At 40.2% G+C, this 20,392-nt stretch overlaps 2 protein-coding genes across 4 annotated transcripts; both read left to right on the forward strand.

Moving 5' to 3' along the window:
* Positions 1–1,593: 1,593 nt before the first annotated feature.
* pbxip1a (pre-B-cell leukemia homeobox interacting protein 1a) lies at positions 1,594–14,868 on the forward strand. Of its 3 annotated transcripts, none has more exons than XM_032580784.1 (10): positions 1,594–1,768; positions 2,537–2,664; positions 5,749–5,833; positions 5,913–5,980; positions 6,699–7,311; positions 7,927–8,160; positions 9,792–9,847; positions 10,374–10,460; positions 10,611–10,791; positions 12,411–14,868. In XM_032580784.1, the coding sequence occupies exons 2-10, from the start codon at positions 2,593–2,595 to the stop codon at positions 13,334–13,336; spliced, it is 2,322 nt and encodes a 773-aa protein (XP_032436675.1). In that variant the 5' UTR covers positions 1,594–1,768; positions 2,537–2,592; the 3' UTR covers positions 13,337–14,868. The 3 variants fall into 3 exon arrangements, with proteins under 3 accessions (XP_032436675.1, XP_032436677.1, XP_032436676.1); XM_032580786.1 differs by lacking the exon at positions 1,594–1,768 and adding an exon at positions 1,799–2,007; XM_032580785.1 differs by lacking the exon at positions 1,594–1,768 and adding an exon at positions 1,799–1,999.
* An 88-nt stretch (positions 14,869–14,956) lies between these two features.
* On the forward strand, positions 14,957–17,678 carry s100a11 (S100 calcium binding protein A11). Its single transcript, XM_032580787.1, has 3 exons — positions 14,957–16,488; positions 16,563–16,702; positions 17,375–17,678. Exons 2-3 carry the CDS (start codon positions 16,574–16,576, stop codon positions 17,504–17,506), a joined length of 261 nt encoding a protein of 86 aa, XP_032436678.1. The 5' UTR covers positions 14,957–16,488; positions 16,563–16,573; the 3' UTR covers positions 17,507–17,678.
* Positions 17,679–20,392: the final 2,714 nt, after the last annotated feature.

Genomic DNA, 20,392 nt, shown 5'->3' on the forward strand with positions numbered 1-20,392 from the left:
AGAAAACAAATCCGGCTCATTTGAGACTACGCTCTCAGTCTGATACCAGTAGTTATAAGCACAAACATGCATGCGAAGTATGATGAATATTTCTGTACCAGTTTACTATTTGCAAGGGCAAAGACCAACTTTCACACCTACTGACCACTTACAATGGTAACCCTACATTTTGTTTTGGGACAGTAAGAGGAAGCTTGGACACCTTTGGAGAATTCATGCATGCAATTTATTTTATTGATAAAGACCGGCACAAAGTAGAAAATTTAAGACTACCTTTTTACATAAACGTTTTTAAAAGTGAATTGTGAAAAATGCCATGCACTTGCATTCAGCCTTCTTTACTGTGATATCTTAAGTAAAATCTGCCATTTTGTCTTTTTTCTTTACCAAATGGCCTATCTTAAAGTAACAAGAGGCACAGGACATACAACCACATACCTGACGGCAGTCAAGATAGATCAACCTCTATGCAGAAAGAGCCTAGGCCAGGATTCTGTGCAGCAACATAAATACATATTCAGATTAATCCAGCCGTACAGAAAGATCCATCTTTCCATCATCAGCTTTCCCAACCCCTTGAAGCATCACAAAGCATTCATAGGAAGGATCAAGAAAATTATGGACAACCCTGACCATCCTCTTCACGAGACTATCTTGGGAAGGCAGAGCATCTTCAGTCAGAGGCTTCTTCAGATTCAGTGCAGTACAGGCTGCTGCAGAAGACCTTTCCTGCCAACAGCCATCACACTCTTCAATAACTCTTTGAAGAATCTAAGTTAATGAGTTACAACAACATTTAACATTTATTAATTCCCTTTGGTATTAATAAAGTATTTTAGAATTTGAATTGAATTTTGAACTTGAATGATTCTGCCACCACCGTGTGTCATGGTGGGTGTGACAAATTGAAGACAAGTTGCGGTGTTAGCTTTTCATCACATATAGTATTTTTCATATCAGACAAAAAGCTAGAATTGGATTTTATCTGACTAGATCTAATTTTTCCACGTGTTGGCTCATGCCCCCAACATAATACAAATGGCCTTTTGCTTCTGTAGCAGCTCTTTAATCAAAACCTGCTGTTTTAAATGTGCTCAGAAATATTTTTGACTGGACTAAATTGAATATGAAAGACTTGAGCTGTTTTATTTTTTTTCCCCCTGACCTCTATATAGTTTTACCATATTGTTTCCATATTTTGATATAGATCTACAGAGTTGTAGGAGGCAGAAAAGTGCTTATCACAGTCTGAATACTAAACACACTAATTATAGAGGATAAGGAATCAGATGATGAAACCAGTGTCCACTCTGCAGCAACCGGATCGGTGGCTTGTCCACTCTGGTAAGTCCCACAGTCAAATATAGCTGTGCAGACGTGTCAGTGAGCCGCTGGTCCGTGCAGCCTCTCCCTGCTGTGTATAAATATGTGTGCACACATGCTTCCTTGGGGTCGGGGTCACACATGAATCTGTATTATTATAAACCCAGGAGAAGAAGCCCCGTCCATCACCTGCCGCTTTTTTCACCTGCGTGCGTCAATCACGTCCCTTTCCTGACACCGCTTCTGCCTGAGTGGTTCAGCTGTCGTCCGGGGGCGGGCGCTCCTTGGCAGATCCTGAAATCCCATTGGCTGAGAGGTTTCTTTGGTTGACGTGACGCAGCTTGGAATTCCCAAAGTTCCCAAGTTCACAGGAGAAGAGCGTTGATTTTAGGAGTAAGCGAGAGGTTTTGGAGGAGAAATCAGCTAGCGACTGGAGTATAAACAGGTTTGTGTAAATAGACCGTCTTTTATCGGGTGTAGTTTGACGTGCTGGACGCTCCTGCTAGCTGCAGGGCCTGAGTGGGAACGCGGAAGAGTGGGAGTGGGAATGTTCAGGCTACCATCCTTTGTTTACCTTCATGAGTGTACCTTCAAATTGGTTGCTACAACAACCGCAGCCCCTAAAGTGTGTCTCTAATTTGATTTAAACGGAACCGTTGCACTCCTGAGCCTGCGGGTTAGTGAGTATGTGTCTCTATTTGCCTGTTTTTGGATCAATGAGCTGCTTCAAGCTGAGGTTTCACCATCTTTGGTGATTTATCTGCCGCTCACGCTGTCTGGCTAAATGGATGTAGATGAATTGTTTGTCTGTGGATGTTAAGTCAGGTGTTTTGCTTGTTTTTCCCTTCTTAATTTTGCTGCGCAGCTGTGTATTATGGATGCCACCATCCCATTACATAACTGGAATCAGGCACAATCAGCTCTTTATCCCGCCTGAGCTCCGTATTGTTGCTTAAACCTTCCTTAGGTTGCACAATTGTGTCCTTTTAAACAACACTTTGCATAATCACCTCAAACACCGCATGCATTGTGGGAGAATGTGCCTTTTTTATTTGTATTTTTTCTCTACTTCAAAACTATGCACAATACTAGTACAGTACTGTTATAAAATAATACCACAGCCAGTTTATTGAGTTAGGATAATTTGTTTGAAAAGATTGGTGCCATTTCGACATGTCCACTGAGGACACGTTGTTGCTTTCGTCATGTGCAGGATATTATAAAGGTGAATCTGTGTGGTGCTGTGCCAACCTGAGCCTCCAGAGGGCGATGTCTGACAGCAGCAACAGCACAGGCAGCACTGGCTCCTCCACCAACAGCTGGACCCTCCTCTCTCCTGAGGTAAGAACCAAACTTTGACAGGAAGTCCAAATCCTTTGGCTTAGCTTCATAAGAAGAGAAAACTAAACCTAATTTAGCAATTATTAATGAGTTGCATGTTGGTAAGCTACGTGGTGTTCCGCTGTTGTTAAACCTCTTTAGTCAAAACTTTAGATGAGCACAGGACAACAGGTGAATGTGCAGGTTTGTTGCTGACCGATATTTTCATTTTTTAAAAACTCCACTCATCCTTATAGTCTCCAAAATCATGGAGATTCAGCAAGATGCTGCTTCTTTTCTCGCTTATTTCTTCATTTTGTCTATATTTCACTTCAATCCAGACCGTGTCTTCCTGGTACCTGGCCGAAACCACTATGCTCACCGTTGATCTGAATATAAATGAACAGATAGAAATTGCACCATTAAGTACACCACTTAATATTGTTTAATTTCAGACAGTGAGGAAAAATTGTTGTATGTTCTTATATGGTGTAAGTAAGTAGATATGGTGGTAGTAGAAAAGGGGGGAGGGTGAAAAAATAAAGCAAAATTGATTGCTTGTAAAAGTTGGGTTACAAGGATTCAGGTGATATGTTTAAAGCAAAGGAAAAGGCAAAGATTTTGAATAACACCAGAAAGAGTACACATACATAATATTCACCAAACCTCATTTCATGGAGAAATGTTGGGACTCTTTCGAGGCTAAAGTTTGTCCATAAAGTTTGTTGGTATCCGGGTGGTTGTTGTTTTGTTTCACTTCAGAAAGAAGCTTTTTAATGAGGCCTGTGATTATTTCAACTTCTTCATGTTGTAAGCTTAACTCCTCACCTTTTTTTTTTTTTTTTGAAGGGTTTCAAACTTAAACATACTCATAAATGGATTCATTTGTTTGTCCAGTACAGTGCTCACATATTTGCTTTAGTCAGACTGACTTTCATTGTTGAAAGACAAGTAAAAGAAAGCTTCAAGCCACTGGCTCTAACTCGTCTGACTTTAATGCCCACTATCAGTCCTTAATGAGCAGCCACAACCAAAATGGATGAAAGCTTTGAATTTTTAATTCTCTCCATGGAAGGAAGGTGCTGTTTTAATTAAATGCCTTATTATGTTAGTATGGCAACATACATAAAAAACTTTAATGACAAAACCATAACGACCAGCAGGGGGCGACGTTAGAGAGGGAAATGTTGTCTTTTACCTGCATTTGAGTTGTAACCAAAACACTTCCATAGCAACCGCTTTTTTTAAAAAAGGAGATCCAATCGTAGTTTTACGCACAAGCATAAAATAAAGAACACCAACTACTGATAAGTAGCTTATAAAAGACAACTTAATAATCTCTTATCAAAACCTATTGAGTCACTTGAGTCAACAAATGGGTGAACATATAAACAATAAAGAAGATGTTTGTTTCTATGCATTTAAACAAAAACAGGTACAAAGAATTATTTGGGGGAAAAAATAATTCATATTAAGCTTTTTTTGGCTTTAGCTTTCTCACTGAATTTATGACAACCAACTTTAATTTAATAATTACTGCATTGTAAGATAAAAAATCATATGCAGTCTTTGCCTACCTGCATTTCACCATACTCAATTAGCACATGGAAACAAACAATCCGGTTCTTCTGTGGTTTTGAGGTGGCAGGTGTCAATTCATCAGAGTATAAATAGAGGACACTCATGTTTTGGCAACCAAAGAGCCAAGACTTCTGAAAACTGAACCCAACTGCTCTAGAGCGTTTCAGATGCAAATTCCTCTCTCATTTGTTATAGTCATCCAGTTTACTGGTCAGGAAAAAAACCAAACTAAATTTGAGTGATGCAGAAAGTTTTCAATAACAGAAAATGCTCTGACCTCCAGGACTTCAACCAGAACAAAATCTAATCAAGAATCCCCCCTAGTTTATTATATTCATTGAAAATGTAAGAAAGTGTTTTAATTTAGTTTATTTTAGGGTGAGTTTTAATCCCACTTGCTTTAATATTTAATAGTTATACTGGACATCTGCTGCAGGCATCCTCATCTCACTCTCCAGTCACTGGCCAGACAGTAAATTACATCACTTTTCTCATATGAGTACTCTTAATGTGCAAAGTACATACTTTCTACATCATGTTCAAAAATTAAAGAAGCATTTTTATATCTGTAGTTGGATGAATTACATTACAAAGAGCTGACATATTAATCTTGATGAGGAAGAATTGACCTATGAATATCTGTCTTAAGTGTCCTGACTTCAGTAGGAAACATTTGCATGCCAACGATGTAGGAAATGAAACTCTTGTTTATGGAGAGATGCTTATCAAGACATCCCTCAAAGTGGATGTGAATCAACCTGGCTAGTGAATGCAAGTTTAAGTACAACATTTCCTGTCTAAACTTGTAACCCCGAGCCTAAAAATCCTACAAATCTGCCGGATGTTTGCAGGAAACCAAATAATGAGTCACCAGCCGTACAAAAGGCTCAGCATGAATGAAAGCCACTCCTTCCTCTGCTATCTTTTACTGCAGAGGAATGTAACTGCATTGTTGGTTTTGTCTGCCTCAGGTGTGAAGACGGCTCAAAGGTTTCGTTCCTTTAAGGAACCAAATGCTGGGATTGTTGCCTGGCTGTCTTCTGATACAGTGTGCAGAAAAAAAACAAAAAAAACTGAAGCTTTAGATATTGTCTGGAATGTGATCAAATATGAAAGAAATCTAATATTGGCATTAAAATTGTTAAAAAAATAAAAGCTAAATATTAACTTTTATCTCTGAGGTTATTTTATGTACTTCAGAAATGTTTATCCTTTTTCTTTTAAAATAATTCAGGTCACACTGGTGATCACATACAAGTCGCATATATTTGGAAGCGTAAACGACCACAGAAAAAAAAAATTCAGATTTGACAAAAAAATAGGAATTGGGTCACTTCAGGCTACAACGAGAACATCACCTTTGTTTTTGATCTTTTTTTCTTCTTTTTTTTTCTAAAATATACTTGTTGTTCTCACCATGAAGGATGTGTCTGTTAGTGGTTTATGTCGACAGGTATGTTTTCCTGTCATTGCCACCTGTGAGATGTTTTAACCTGGATCCTGTTGGCTCTTCTCTCCCCACAGGAGGCTGCCATTGAGAATGTTGGGCCTGCAGACGACGGCACAGAGAGTCTGGGCGATGCCCCCAGTCTCTCTGAGGAGGTGGCAGGTACTGACCAGTCTATCTCTACCCTGGGGTGTAAATGAGCTGCTGTTTCTGTTCCGACATGGTGTGTACTTTGTTTCAGGAGCTGCAGCAGAAGAGAAACCAGCTGAGCTTCCAGTAGAAACTGTCTTGTCTGAAGAAGGCCATCAGGTTGGTACCGATAGTCGTGCAATTACAGACCTTATAAATTATTAGGAAGCAAACCTTTAAAGAGCACAAGTCTTCATCATGAAATACTGGACTATAGGGCTGAAACGATTGAATTAATCGATTACTGAAATAATTGTCAACTGATTTAGTGATTGATTAATTATCAGGACTATAGAAGCTTTTAAAAAAAGCAATTTGCTGAAAGAACAATACACGTGGAGCATTAAGCCAAAAAAAAAATATATATATATATATATAATTAACTATATATTTTTTTTGCATTTAAGATAGAAAAACATTCTTTGTTTGTAAGCAGAACTCCTCAAGTGGCATTTTTAGCTTCACCTGGTTAAAATTCTGCTAAAAAATCTCCTATTAATCACCTTTAAATTATCAACGATTAGAAGATAGTATTATTTTTTTAGCTGCAAATGCATCTTTGCTACAAATAATCAAGCGTTCATTTAAATAACTGTTATTGCACAAACGTAACTGAAAGATTAACTTATTTGTAACATTTTATGTACATCAATATTGTGTGAAAATAAGGCTTAAGTAGATGAAAAATATGCATTTCTTTTTATCTGATTAATCGTCAACATAATCAAATAGACTAATCAGCTATGAAAATAATCTTCAGTTGCAGCAATAATGAAATATGTTGAGCTCAGTAGTTAAAAAAGTCAAACCCTGAATGATAAGTTTCTCTTATATTCAGGTGTGTCAGGAAACTTCCCCAGAGTCTGGCGAGGGTCCGATCCCTTCCAGCCCGTCCCGACTGAGCCCTCTCCCCTCCATTCCTCTGGATACCTCGTACATCGACACGGAGAGTCAGCCCCCGGTCATCCACGACATCGTGACCACCTCTCCCAGCGACAACGAGCCTCAAGGTGCCATGCCTTTGGTCGGCAGCATCGATCTGGCCGCTCAGCTGGAAATCCCAGCTGTAGATATTCTGCTAGCGGACCCCACCGAGGTTCCCCCTCACGTGACGGACGCCTCCGCCGCTGCCGAGGCTGCGCTCCACACGCCCACTGATTCTGAACCGACGCCTGCGAGTGCTGTTGCCGGGAGTGACGTCTGGAGCTTTCAACCTAAGGTTAACGTTCCCACGGAGACCCTTACAGCCGCTGAGCCTCCGCCTCATGTCGAGGCTGAGGTCAGCTTTGCTGCAGAGCCTCCCAGTCCGGTCCCAGAGCAGCTGAAGACTGGAGGAAGTCCTGAGCCAGAGACGGTCGGCTCTGCTGAAGCAGAAGAAGACGTGGCTGATGCTGAGAAAGAGGAAGAAATGCCATCCGAGTCACAGAAGGTGGATCAAGAAGCAGAGGAAGGTATAAGAGGTTCCAATCACTATTCCTAAATGCATTCTCATTAATTGTTTTATCATGAAAAAATGAATACAGTCAAAAAACAAACACCTGAAGGCTAAAAACTAGCTTCATTCTTTGCAGGTAAATCAAATAGGAAGAAGAAGAAGAAGAGGCGAACTCTGAGATGATTTGTGACCACGTTTCTTATCTGTGTCGTGTTAGCATCTGGAATATGATTTACTAGTCTGACAGCGAGTCCCACACCCCGTTGAGAAAATGCATAAACCCTCAAGCATAAAATTACTGCTGTTGTAATTTAGAGGAAAAAAAATGTCACCCATTTCCACAAGCAACAGTCTGCTTTTGTCACCGGCATTTCTCACATGGTGTTTGCAAAATTCCTTTTGTTTTGCATGCCATTTTCTGTATGTAGGCTGCCAGTGGATAATTTTCGTTTTGGAAACGACTTCAACACTTGACAGTTTAGCCTCCAAAGATGCAGAAATGATTAATTGAAGTGGTATGGCGGGACAGCTGAGTATTTGCGGTTGAGTTTCAGGCTCGTTGGCACAAAGACTCTGCTGTTGCCGTCTTCTGTTTTCATCTTCTGTGTGTCTTTATTTATTTATTTTTCAGATCAGTCCAGCAGCATGGAGATGGGTGAAGTGAACGGCTTTGATGATGGACTAAGGAGGAGGAATGTTCCCTCCTTTGAAGCGCCAAGACCAAGAACCTCCGATGAGGAGGACGACGAAGAGGAGGTTGAGTTCAAGATGGCGGAGAAAAAGGAGGACAAGCCGTGGTTCTCCATGAACAAATGCATTGTGGCAGCTTTGGTCCTGCTCTTCTTAGGTTCCCTGTTTCTGTCAGGTGAGTTCCTCTTCTGCGCTGCTAGTTGCAGGTGGTTCTGCTTTTTGCAGCAAACAATTGTCAGTTTACAGACGTGCAAAGCTAATCAAAAATTAAAAACAACCCCGTAAGTAAAACTGACACTACAAGAAACATTTCGAGTCAAAGAATGACAAGTTGACTTAATCTTCGCCTCCTAATTATCTTTGTTTTTAATTTATTCCTACCTGAGAGTAGGAATCAAAGATCACAATAATTAAATTTTACATTTAACGTTAATGTTTCCAAGCCCTCTGAATCGGCCACACATCCCTCTCTCTGGTACCAACTCACAGCAAATACCATCTGATGGCAATTTGCATGATAAACGGGTTAAATTTCTAACCAGCTACAGGGTTTATGTGTGTGCTTGAAATCCTTGAATTTCAAATAGGTGTTTTCAAGGTTTGGAAAGTGCTTGATTTCTGTATAAGGTTCTTGAAAGTGCTTGATATTAAAACTGCACAGTTTTGTATTAAAGTGCAATCTAACATTTGATTAAAAGCCTATATTTAATAAGCGTTATTTACAGTTTTCTAAATTAATGTTTCTCAATGTCTGAAGTTGAATGAGATAAAAAAATGTCTTGTTTTTGGTCAGTTAGAATGAACAAAACTATTTCTATTTGCTAAATGCCTGAAAACATAGTGAGAATATTCCTCAGAGATTTTTTTTGTAGCTTTTCTTTTTAATTTGAGCAGGAGGGTCATTTACCCAGGATTTGTTTGGATTCTTTCAATGTAATGAATGTTTATTATTCCTAATGGCTCCATAAGTTACTAATCTCTGTAATTTAATATGAAAGGTTGTTTTTTATTTTATAAACAATGTTCTTCAACTATTAGATTTTTATGTTGAACTAGTGTTTTGTTCTCAGACCAGTCAGGTGTGTAGGATATGTGTGTGAGAGATTTCTAAACAAAAATTTTTTTTATTTATTTTAGGTAACCTAGTTCCTGCTGTGAAATATAAAATACTATCACGACATTAATAATTGACACTACTTTTTGTTTTTTTTTACTTCACTTGTGTTGTTTTTACCTCCGATGTGTGGTACTGGAAAAGTGTGAAAACTTTTACCTCGAGTAGTTTGAGTTTGTACGAACCCTGCGACCATACAGAATGATCTATTCTGTTTAGAGAACGACTGTATTTGAGTCATGTAAACATGTTTCTTTGCCGTCGTCAGCAACACTCGGGTGTCCGTTTTTGAATCCTGTCGACTAAGCTGCGCTACGTCAACAGGCTTCCTCTCTGACCTGGATAATGCTAGGTCGAGCATCAAAGATAAGAGCGCAGCGTAAGCTTCAGCCCTCACCGGCCAGCGCTCTGCAGATTGCCGGAGGATTTATCTGCTCTGACGGTTCCTGCAGCGACAGCAGGAAAAAAGCAAATAACACTTTTTCTGAAGTGTAGAGTGACAGTTTGTTGCTGTTTAGGGGGAATCATGAGGGCGTGGTTTGATATCGGCGCAGAAATGTTGGAATGTTTATGTTCGATGGAGTGAGAAACATGATTCCTTTTCAGCTGACGTGTGCAGGCTGAAAATATTTGTTAATAAAAAACATCTTTTTGCCAGATTTATGTAAAAGTTGTGTTTTCTTGTCTTGCAGGGGACATTGACAGCCCTGAATTGACTGGCGAAGACAAGGTCAAAGACCAAATGCAGGTCAGCTTTTACCTTTTACTCTCACAGAATGCAAAAACATAAAATCCTATCAAATATTTTTGGTCTAGTTTTTAGTGCAAAGATCTTAGTTTGATTGAAATTAGATGAAACTAACTTACAAGTAACTTTCAGCAAGATATAGGACTTTGATTTAAGTAAATAATTTCTTAATATTGATGCAAAAGTTCGACTGGCAGATTATTTAACTTGTAAGAAGAAATAATGAGTGAAATAATCTGCCAGTGGAACTAGTAAATTAATTTTTTTAATCAATATTAAGGAGTTATTGACTAAAACATCTTGCTTGGAAGTGACTTGTAAGTCTTATTTCAAGTGTACTAAGATGTTTTCACTAAAAGCTAGGCCAAAAAAATATTTAGTAAAAAATGTAATGTTCAGTATACAGCTGAGCCATTTTTGTTCAATAATCATCAGCATTGAAGCTGTTCACATGAACAATAAAAAAAGTAAACAACTTATTTTAAAAATATGCATTCCATTCACACACCCATGAATTCCTCTTCAGGACTGGCTTTGCAGAGATCCACAGGATATGAAAGGGCTGCTGGATGAAATAACAGAGCAAATCACTCATCTGGAGACTCAAATTCAGGTCAGCATGCAATCCTATTGGTTTCAGTTCTTTACCTTCATCCTTTCTTACAGTGAAGCCACTTTAAAGTGCAGATATCTCGCGCTTTATTTATTGCTGAAGCTTTGGGATTTCATTTGCAACCTGTCTCGTTTTTGCCTTCTGCCTCAGCTTAGGAAAGAACAACTTGATTCGGAGATTCAGGCGTTGGCTGAGAGTGACAATGACCAGGACAAAGCTGGTCTGGACGAGAGGAAGTTGAAGCTGAAGGAGGAGCTGGCGACCCTGCCTAAGCTGAGCACAGAGCTGGAGAGTCTGCGGGCCCGAGTGAATGAATACAACCAGTTCGCAGGTACGACTGCGACGTTACAAATCTGGTTTATGTGAAAAATAAACACATTCCTGTTACAATGCTGGCCTTTTGTGATGTGAGGAAGGAAGAATAAGCCTTTTTTAGATGGAAAAACCTTGAAAAAAAGCACTACAATAACGTGAATCAAAGGAATCAATCAAAGTAAGCTAATACTTTATTGAAGAACCTTAATTTAATTATAAAATTCAGTCTTTATTTGTAGTTTATCAGCAAGACTTGACTGACTTTCCTTCTTTACTTGAAGAAGTTCTCCTAATCTTTCAGAATGTGATGACTGTCCTGATATTTGGACAGATTTGGTTACAAAGTTTAACTTTGCTCAGATAAACTCATCATTTTGTTAATTAGGGTGAAAAACCCAAAATATTACCAAGTAATTTTGGTCTAGTTTCAAGTGCAAATATCTTAGTGCACTTCAACTAAGACTAAATTTACTTACAAGTACTTTGTTTATTTATCCAGCAGCCATTGCACACTTACTTACAACTTCGTTACAGGAACTTGTTTTAAGTAAATAATTCTTTATTAGTAAAAAAAAAAAATGTACAATTGAATTCATCATTTCCTCCAGTTAAGCCACTGGAAGATTATGTCAGTTTTAAGAAGACATTTTTTCGATGTTAGAAGGGAAATAATCTCCCAGTGGGACTTGGACTTTTCATCAATGTTAAGGAATTATTGACGAGATATGTGCACTAGAAAAAAGACTTTGGGTTTTTGCAGAGAGTGGTTTGACTTGCAGTGATGCTGAAAAATAAAACCCTCCTCATCCTCAGCTTTCTTGTGACTCCTCAAGATTTCGGAACAGATTTTGGAACATCATCTTATAATTTCACCCCTAAGGAAAAGTAATCCCACAGCATAATGCTGCAATCTCCATGTTTCATGGTGGCCCGTGTGTTGTTTTACTTTTAAAGGTGATCTATTATGCTTCCTTGAACAGATTAGGATATGTTTAAATACAAAATTGTTCTTAGAAAATGATATTTTAAGTCAGTTCTGACTATTTTGAGCACCTTTCAGCTGTTTTGTCAATTTAAATGCAAATAAGCCACTGCTGGCTACGCCCTCCCCAACTCGACGTTTACACTCCCACGTAAAAATGGCTGCAAACAGAGCCGCAATTATACAACCGTACATCTTGGAGAAGCAGAAGTAGGGGCTCCTGCACGACCAACAAGAATGCAGCAAGTGGTTTCTGAATGGTAAATAAACAACAAAACACTTGTCCAGCAACCATTGCACAGGGAATACGGCGGTAAAACCAGCTGACCCAATGTGGTGGAGCTCCACTTGGGTTGCTAGGTAACGAGCTGGGGCTGCTAGCCATTACCTAGGCTGCACCATTACAGCCTAGGTAATGGCTGTAATGTTTTTTTAAATGGTTCATTTATCAGGCACCAAAAAACGGCTGGGTGTTTTTTTTGTTGTTGTTTTTTTTAAGCACTTGGACTGTTTTTACAAGAAGTTAAGACCCAAATGAAAGTGCAAAAAGTGAATTTTGCACTTTCGGTGCGCTTGAAACCTTTGTTCACAGTTTCAATACCTCAGTACTTGCACCGTCTCTGAATCTTTAATATCCTCATTTCTCTCTGCAGGAATGGCGTCGTCTGCTCCCACTTCATCTTCTGAGTCTGATGCCGAAGACGCTCAGAGCTCCCAGACAGCAGCCGGACCAGAGAGGAAGCAGGACGAAACGCTGGAGGAAGAGCTCCACTGTCAGAAGGATCTGTTGGACGACATCAAGAAAAGACTGGGAGGGATGCAAAAGGACAAAGGGGATGGGAAGCAGGTTTGGGAGAACCTAGATGGGATCCAGAAGCAGCTTTCCAAAGAGGTGGAGAGTTGGGAGAAGACGAAGCCACATGGGCTAAAATGGAAAGGGAAGAAAGAGAAAAAACAGGAGCGGGACCACTGGAAGAAAGAGGAGAAGGACAAGGAGTGGAAGCACAGCAAGGAAGAGAAGAAGGAAAAGGAAAACTCTCACAAAGAGTCCTGGAGGAAACACCAGGACGAGTGGCAGAGGAGGAAGAGCGAGCGCAGAATGGACCGGGACGAGAGGAGGAAGGAGAAGCCGTGGCACAGCCGGCCGGGGAAAAACTCCCATCAGCCCCGGCAGCCGCACCACCATCAGCACCACCACAACGACTTCTGGAGGGACCAGGAGCTCAAGCTGCACCGCAACGTCCGCCCCCAGCTGGGCTGCTCCTCGCTGGAGGACTGCGCCTCCAGGGAGGGTCTGTACCCGGTGGAGCTGGCCGAGTTCGAGGAGCTGCTAGAGGGCTACCTGAGCAAGCTGGAGGGCTCCTCCAATGAGAGCAAGGACAAGCTCCGCAAGGTCACCGCCGACTTCTTCGAGGACGGCGTCTTCATCCATGACCGCGTGCGCTTCGGGGACTTTGCCGAGGACGTGGCGGACGTCCTGGAAGACATGGTGGACGTCATGGAGGGCAGCCACTCCCTCGAGGAGGAGATGGAGGAGTTCGAGCGGGAGGCGCTGTGGAAGTTTGCCGCCACAGCTTAAAAGCCAAGAAGGATTCAAAAGCATTAAAACCCAAGAACAGTTCTCGTGGTGGTTTTGTAGGACATTTCCCTTCCTTCTCCTCCTCTTCTGAGCTGTAGTTGTCGTAGCTTTTGGTACGAACTCCTAATTGTGTCCCTGAAAGTCTCTAATTATAAGCTAGACTGTGTTTGTCATTTTGGGCTTAGTTGTTACCTACCTCTGTCCCAGTCATGGCTCCTGATTCAGAGTAACCGTAAACTGCGTGACGTTTTTTTTGGGTTTTTTTTCTTTGCTTTAATCTGTGCATGTTGCAGTGAAGTGAATTTAAACCCAGATCAGACAGGAAGCGACATGAAGTCGATCAGTATTACCCAGTAAATCATTCTTCCAGTTGGTTCTCCAGTCTGAGGAGATCCTGCTGCGTTCGGCGATCATTATCAGATCAGGTCCGACCGGTTTCTTTTTCATCATTCTTTTTTTTTTCTTCACCTAGCACACAGAGAAAGAGAGAGATCTGTTATGAGCCTCCAGCATTTTTTGTTGAATCTGACTCGCCTCTGATCTGTTGACTCAATTTCTGCTCCTGGAGAAAAAAGCAATAGCAAAGAGTCGAGACTTCTTAACCACTTTCGCACTTTTCCTCAAGCATGTCGGACACCTTTCCTCCACTGCTTTCTGTAACACATAAAAACACTCAGACCAGTCTGGGTTATTAAACATGGATAACCTCCTTCAGCTCATCTGCTGATGCAGCAGAATTAGTTCTGCAGCCAAACCTGTAATTTTCCTCTTCCTTGTTTTGTTCAGAAGTTTGAGTTGACTTGCATGCAGGTGATTTAGACGTCGTTTCCAGAGTTCAGTTTCTAAAAGACATGAAAGCATTTAATTTTCACACATCTGATGAAAGTGAAAAACAGCACAAAAGACAAGACTGAAAAGTTCATAGTATGTTCCTTTTACTTTCACCGGTTCCCCTTTGTGTTGATGTGAAGTTAGAGCCGTCGGGTCGGGATTGTTCAGAGAAGCTCTGGCGTGATTATTTATTCTGTCACTTCTTCTCCTGTCGTTGGTATGAATCCGAGGAGCGACGGACTCTGTCCCGGGCCGTTCACGCTGAATGTTGAAGCAACCTTCGTTTACGTTGCGTACCAGCTGCTGCTTACGTGCCTTTACCACAATATGAATAACTCCAATTGGACCAGAGGTCTCTGATTTCACTGACTTCTGCTAGAAGAGGAAGGAGTTTCGGTGACTTTTAATTCGTCCTGCTGTTTGCAGGGCAGAGAGTCAATGTTTGGGAGTTTACTTGTGAGGTATTGTGCTGGTTTATTTCTGAAGATCTGCTTGACCAAAGGTGTTTGAAGGAGTCCTCAAAGCACAGATCGAAGTGAGAGCTTAATCGATATTTGAAAGTGTTTCTGTGTCCGCGGGGCGAAAATAGGGCCTAACGGATGTGAATTTATTTGACCCCTGGGCAAATATAATTTCTTTCATCATCAGTTGTCTCCTGTTTTGACAAAATAAATGTTGAGTTCAATAAATTTTTCACCATTTTGGTTGAAGTTTCTTTTTGTTTTCAGAAGTTTTATGGGCTTATTTTGGTCCATTTGACAAAGTTTAATTCCAGGGTAGAGTGATTGATCATTTGTTCTATGTAAATATCAAACTTTTTTTAAGACATTTTTGTTGTCCACTCAGTCCATTGGTAACTCCTTGTTTCTTCCTGAACATCCCAACAAGTTTCCTATTGGTAGAGGTTGACGGTTTGGTCTTTGACGAAGCTTTAAGACATCCTAAAAATGTTTCTTAGAAAAGTTAGTAATTACTTATAAATGGACCCGAAAATCTTTTCCCATAACCTGGAGACTTCCTGAGACATTCCCATTGTTCTGAGGATTGTCCCATCCGATGAGTGTTACATTTTTGTTCTAACTTTCTGCTCCAGGCAATCACAAGATTTACTGAGAGCTTAAAAAGCTTTCCATCAAGTGGACAGAACAAGATCGGGGGTCTTCAAGTGCCACTGTCCTGCAGCTTTTGGATGCATCTCTGCTCCAACACACCTGCATCAAATTACCGGTCAATTACTCAGCTTTTGCAGAACTTACTGACATGCCAAAGAGGTAATTCTGTCATTTCATTCATGTGTGTTGGAGCGGAGAAGCAGGACAGTAGCAGTCCAAAACTGGAGCACTTAAGTCTTTTTCTGGTCCAAGCTGGAAAGAAACTGAACTACTTCTGCATGATCGGAGTGCATAAACTTCTGCACTGGTTTATACACTAACTGGCTACAATTCCCAGCAATAAGAACTCTGGAGCCGCCCAGCCCAGTGTGACACAGACCTCCTCTGATTCGCTACGTGCTGGAAACAGGAGCTGATGGCATGACTGGCATCTATTATCTCAGCTGTGGTGCCCAGCTGAAGCATTTACACGCAGACCCGGGTCTGTGCCTCAACAAAAGGCACGCTCTCCACGTCGGCTTCCGCTGATATCACCCAGCTGATATGCTGATGAACGAGAACAAGTTGTTCATTTCGCAAGCGCAGACAGAGGCTGCCATTCTTTGAATAACACAACCAGGCAGATTAGAGGCTTCGGCACAGATTCACCGCTCCCTCCCTGGAATGGCGTTTGCTTTGATTTTAAAAAGCTTACATCCCAATAACTAACGCATGAAGAAAAGAAAAAAAAAAAGCTAGCTACTCGCTTGGTTTTGCAAACACGTAATAAGCATAATTTCTGTCTTTGTTTTGACTGTGTTCAGTTTTAGACAACAGAGGGTGTGTTGGACCTCGGTACCATTATTTGAGTCATGTTTTGTATAAACTAATTATTGCTTAGAATGCACTATTCAGTCAGCTGATTGGACTCGCCTGATGCTATCTGTGCAGACGAACTCAAGCGGCGTTTTGTCCAGTCGTCAGGATCCGCTGTGACCTTTTGTAGGTCAGCGTGGCAGTTTGCTGTTTCCTTTGTTTCTTTCGTTTTTGTTTGATGTCATGGAAATCCGACAGAGATGAGGGCAGGAGGGGAGTGACGACAAGGGGTTTTCCGCTGATGTGTGCACCAGCGAAGAAGAAGAAGCCTGTATATTTAGAGAGGAGATGGACAGAGATGAAGAGGAAAGGAACTTCGCACCTTCTTCTGCTTCTCAGCCTAAACTCATCAAGGTAAAACATCAGCTGCTGATTCCGGTTTTTATTTTTTAAAAATGCATTCTTGATTTTTACTGGTTTATTCACAGCATAAGCCACCATGGAAGCTGCCATCACCACCATCGTCTCCCAGTTTAAGGTGTATGCTGGGAATGAGGGATCCTCCTCCACGCTGAGTAAAGATGAGTTTCACAAACTGGTGACCTCTCAGCTTCCCAACTTCATCAAGGTTTGTCTCTTTTTTGCTTTTATTGTCTCTCTGTTGATATTGGTTTATCGTCCACATTTGAAGGCTCTGAATACAGCTCTGAAAAATGAAGAGACCACTTAAAATGATCAGTTTCTCTGATTTTACTTTTTATAAGTTTGTTTCAGTAAAAAGAACATTGTTCTTTTTTTTCTACGAACTACTGACATGTCTCTGAAATTCCAAGCAGTTCAATTTTATTTACAAGGTTATAAAACTAAATCCCTATAATTGATTTCTCCTTTTTCATGTTTTACAAACTAGAAAGTGGCCAAAATCACTCCACTAAACGTGTTGAACAAAGTATTTATGAGAAAACTATTGAAACTAATTGCAGTCTCCTTGGTTCTGGGGCTGCAGAGCAGAACCAGAACCAGAAGACCTGAGTGACATAACAGCAGATCTTTAAAATGTTTTGGTTCTAATTTTGCTAAAAACTAACAGAATTATTTTAAAGTCTGTTCTCTGAGCCAGGCTTTACAACTAAACCTCTAAATTTGTGCGATCACCATAAGAAAATCCAAGTTTAAAATGCACTGAAGCAGACTAACAACTCACCGACACCCATTAAAGTGTAACTGAGTATCGTAAAGTAATTTAGTTTCTCGGTTTCTGCTCCGTATTGATCTGCGTCTCATCTGTGATTGCCCGCAGAACGCCAGTGACCCCGCCTCCATCGACCAGCTCATGAGCTCCATAGACGAAAACAACGACGGGGAGCTGACCTTCTCCGAGTTCTGGCAGCTGATTGGAAAACTGGCGAGCAAACAGGGAGGCTTCAACTAGCAGACCCGGCCCAGTCGGCTCGGTTAATTCCCGCTGTAAACGGAGGGAGAGGGCATCTGATTTCTTTTATCTCTCTGTGCCAGAGCCACATGTATAACTGCATAGTTAACCATTTGTCTGATGGGAGGAACTTTGAATTAAAGCCTCTGTTGTTTTAAACCCTGAACCACCAGCTTCGACTCTGCTGTCATTCATTCACCGCGTTATATGATTTCCAGCAAACCTACATTGGAGCTGTAGTGATTTAAGAGCTTGTAATCTTAAAAAGTCTGCAGCCATCCTACACTTACAATGCTCCATAAAGCTGCCTGTTGCATAGCATTATGATCCACACTGCAAAAACACAGCAAGTATTTATGTCTAGTTTCTAGTGCAAATATCTTAGTACACTTGGATTAAGACAAAACAACTTACAAGTAAATTTTCATAAAGATACAGGAGCTTGTTTTAAGTAAATAATTCCTCCATATTGACGAAAAAGGGCTAGTTTCACTGGCAGATTATTTCATTTATAACAAGACATTTTCCAATGTTATAAGTGAAATTATTTGCCAATATTAAAGAGTTATTGCCTTAAAACAATCTCCTATCCTCCTAAAATAGTTACTTGTTAGTTTTTGTCTCAATTCAACTGTACTAAGATATTTGCTCTAGAAATACTTGGTAGTATTTTGTGTTTTTGCAGTGCAGCACCGAGAACGGCGACGAGTGACCCAAATGCATCCTATTGTGTTTTCCTTAAACGGGTCATTTCAGCATTAACTAATGTCTAGACAGAGTTATGTGTGCAGGAATGATCCCCCGCCGTTTTATCGCCCATGGGCAATTTGCTACTGGCCTGACTGTGAGAGTGCGCCATTTTTCAGCGCGATAGGTAAATGTGACCTTTGTATCCAAATTACAACCCCCACGCCCCCTTGTCGTGTTGAGATGTGAGCGTGGGAGGGACGGACGATGGTCGGATGAGTCACAGAAACGGTTGAAATGGGAACATCTGTCTGTCTGTCCGTTTGCAGGCGCACTGCAAAAACATCTTAAGTACTTATGGTCTAGTTTCTAATGTGAATCTCTTAGTACGCGTGAAATTAACTTGTAAGTAAATTTTTTAGCAAGAAATAGGAGCTTGTTTTAAGTAAACAATTCCTTAATACTGACTAAAACGTAAAATAAGACATTTTCCCCACATTACTTAAAATGTCTTGTTCCACTGACTGATTATTTCACTTATAAGTAGCACATTTTCACATTTTCCATCAATATTAAGGAATTATTTGCTTAAAACAAGCTCTTATTGAGTGCTGAAAAGTTACTTGCAAGTTAGTTTTGTCGTACTTTAAGCGTACTAAGAGATTTTCACTAGAAACTAGACCAAATTACTTGGTAAGTTTTTGTGTTTTTGCAGTGCGGTTCGCTTCTGCAGATAAGCGTCTGGTAGCCATGCCTCACTTACTGAGATAAAATCTGAAGATGTAAATCTTTTACATGGCTGTAAAAGAATCTGGCAACAAGGCCACACAAAATATATTCCAGTTTGTTCCATCCGCTTGTATTCAAAATCTAAGCTGACTAAAAGTTGGCCACTGTGTTTTCACAGCAGCTGTTTGAAATCCAGTGGTTCTTTTAAAGTGTTCATGACCCTTGAACTTTTCTACAATTTTTCACGTTACAATCGTAAACTTTAAGGTGTTTTTTGGAGGGGGGAGTATGATGGACCAACACAAAACGACGGGTTATTCTGTCGAGAAAGTCAGAGCATGCATGGTTCTTGGGGTTTTTATTCATAAAAGTATTATATTGCAGCTGTATTCAGCTCCCCTGAACCAGTACTTCCTTGTTTTGCTCCAACTACATCAGCAAAACTTATAGATTCTCAAATTTAGGTCTAGACTTTGACTAGGCCATTCTAACTCATGAATATGCTTTGATCTAATGTATATCTGACTGTGTGTTTAGTATTCTTGCTCCAGGGTCACGCTTGTATTTAGCTCCATCTTTCCATCAACTCTGACAAGCTTTCTTGTTCCTGCTGAAAAAAAATAACTTGCTGCTGGTACATCTCCATTTACCCAGTGTGGGACAAGAAATATTTAATTTAATACATATATGTTATTATTTAAGGCCAGAAAACAACAGAAGTTGGATTGCAAAAACAATATTCCTTGTTCCAACATGAGCAATTTCCTTCTTTGTACATTCTTTGCAAATATATATTAAAAACCTATTTTGTTACCTTTATATGTGACAATATAGCCAGAAATATTATTAGCCAGAGATTGGCGTATTGTTTTATAACCTAACCCTGCATAAAACTGCCGTCTTCATAAAGCTGTTTGTTCACTAATGTTACTTAAATATCTGAAAGAAAAGCTGGATTTATATTCAGATTAAACTACGAATTAAACTACGGATCTCTTAATTAGAGGGCCTACATAAAGGTATTTGGGTGTGTTGAATTTTATTTAGGGGCATCAGAGTTAAAAGGGTTTGAAATTTAAAGCAGATTTTTATTTCTAAGTTGGATTTAAAGCTGCGTATCATTCTCCTTTGGCACTGCCGCTTCTTTCTGTTGGTCTATCAGAAAATCCTAATAAATCACATTAACGTTTGTTGATCTGATGTGATAAAAATGTGTTTTATTTCTTAAACCAACAAATATGAAAGAAAAAAAAAACTGCCCTCAGATCAAAATCTGCATTTCAGTTCTGCTTTAACGCAATTAATCGTTTCATGCGTTTTGAAATGCATTCTCATAACTTAAAAACAAAATAAAGTTTTGGGTTGTGGCTTAATAATTTATGTTTTAAAGTTAATTTAAAAAGCGAAATGAAAATGAAGTCATCACACCCGCCCTGCCTCTCGGTCCCAGCAGATGAAGCTGCTGCAAGC

The sequence above is a fragment of the Xiphophorus hellerii genome, chromosome 13 (assembly GCF_003331165.1).
Source record: "Xiphophorus hellerii strain 12219 chromosome 13, Xiphophorus_hellerii-4.1, whole genome shotgun sequence".
NCBI lineage: Eukaryota > Metazoa > Chordata > Actinopteri > Cyprinodontiformes > Poeciliidae > Xiphophorus > Xiphophorus hellerii.

Coding starts and splice junctions, on each gene's coding strand:
- pbxip1a (XM_032580784.1), top strand. CDS start 2,593: ATGTCTGACAGCAGCAACAGCACAGGCAGCACTGGCTCCTCCACCAAC. Junction 5,981..6,698: donor TGTCTGAAGAAGGCCATCAG/GTTGGTACCGAT, acceptor TCTTATATTCAG/GTGTGTCAGGAAACTTCCCC. Junction 9,848..10,373: donor AGGTCAAAGACCAAATGCAG/GTCAGCTTTTAC, acceptor ATTCCTCTTCAG/GACTGGCTTTGCAGAGATCC.
- s100a11 (XM_032580787.1), top strand. CDS start 16,574: ATGGAAGCTGCCATCACCACCATCGTCTCCCAGTTTAAGGTGTATGCT. Junction 16,703..17,374: donor AGCTTCCCAACTTCATCAAG/GTTTGTCTCTTT, acceptor GATTGCCCGCAG/AACGCCAGTGACCCCGCCTC.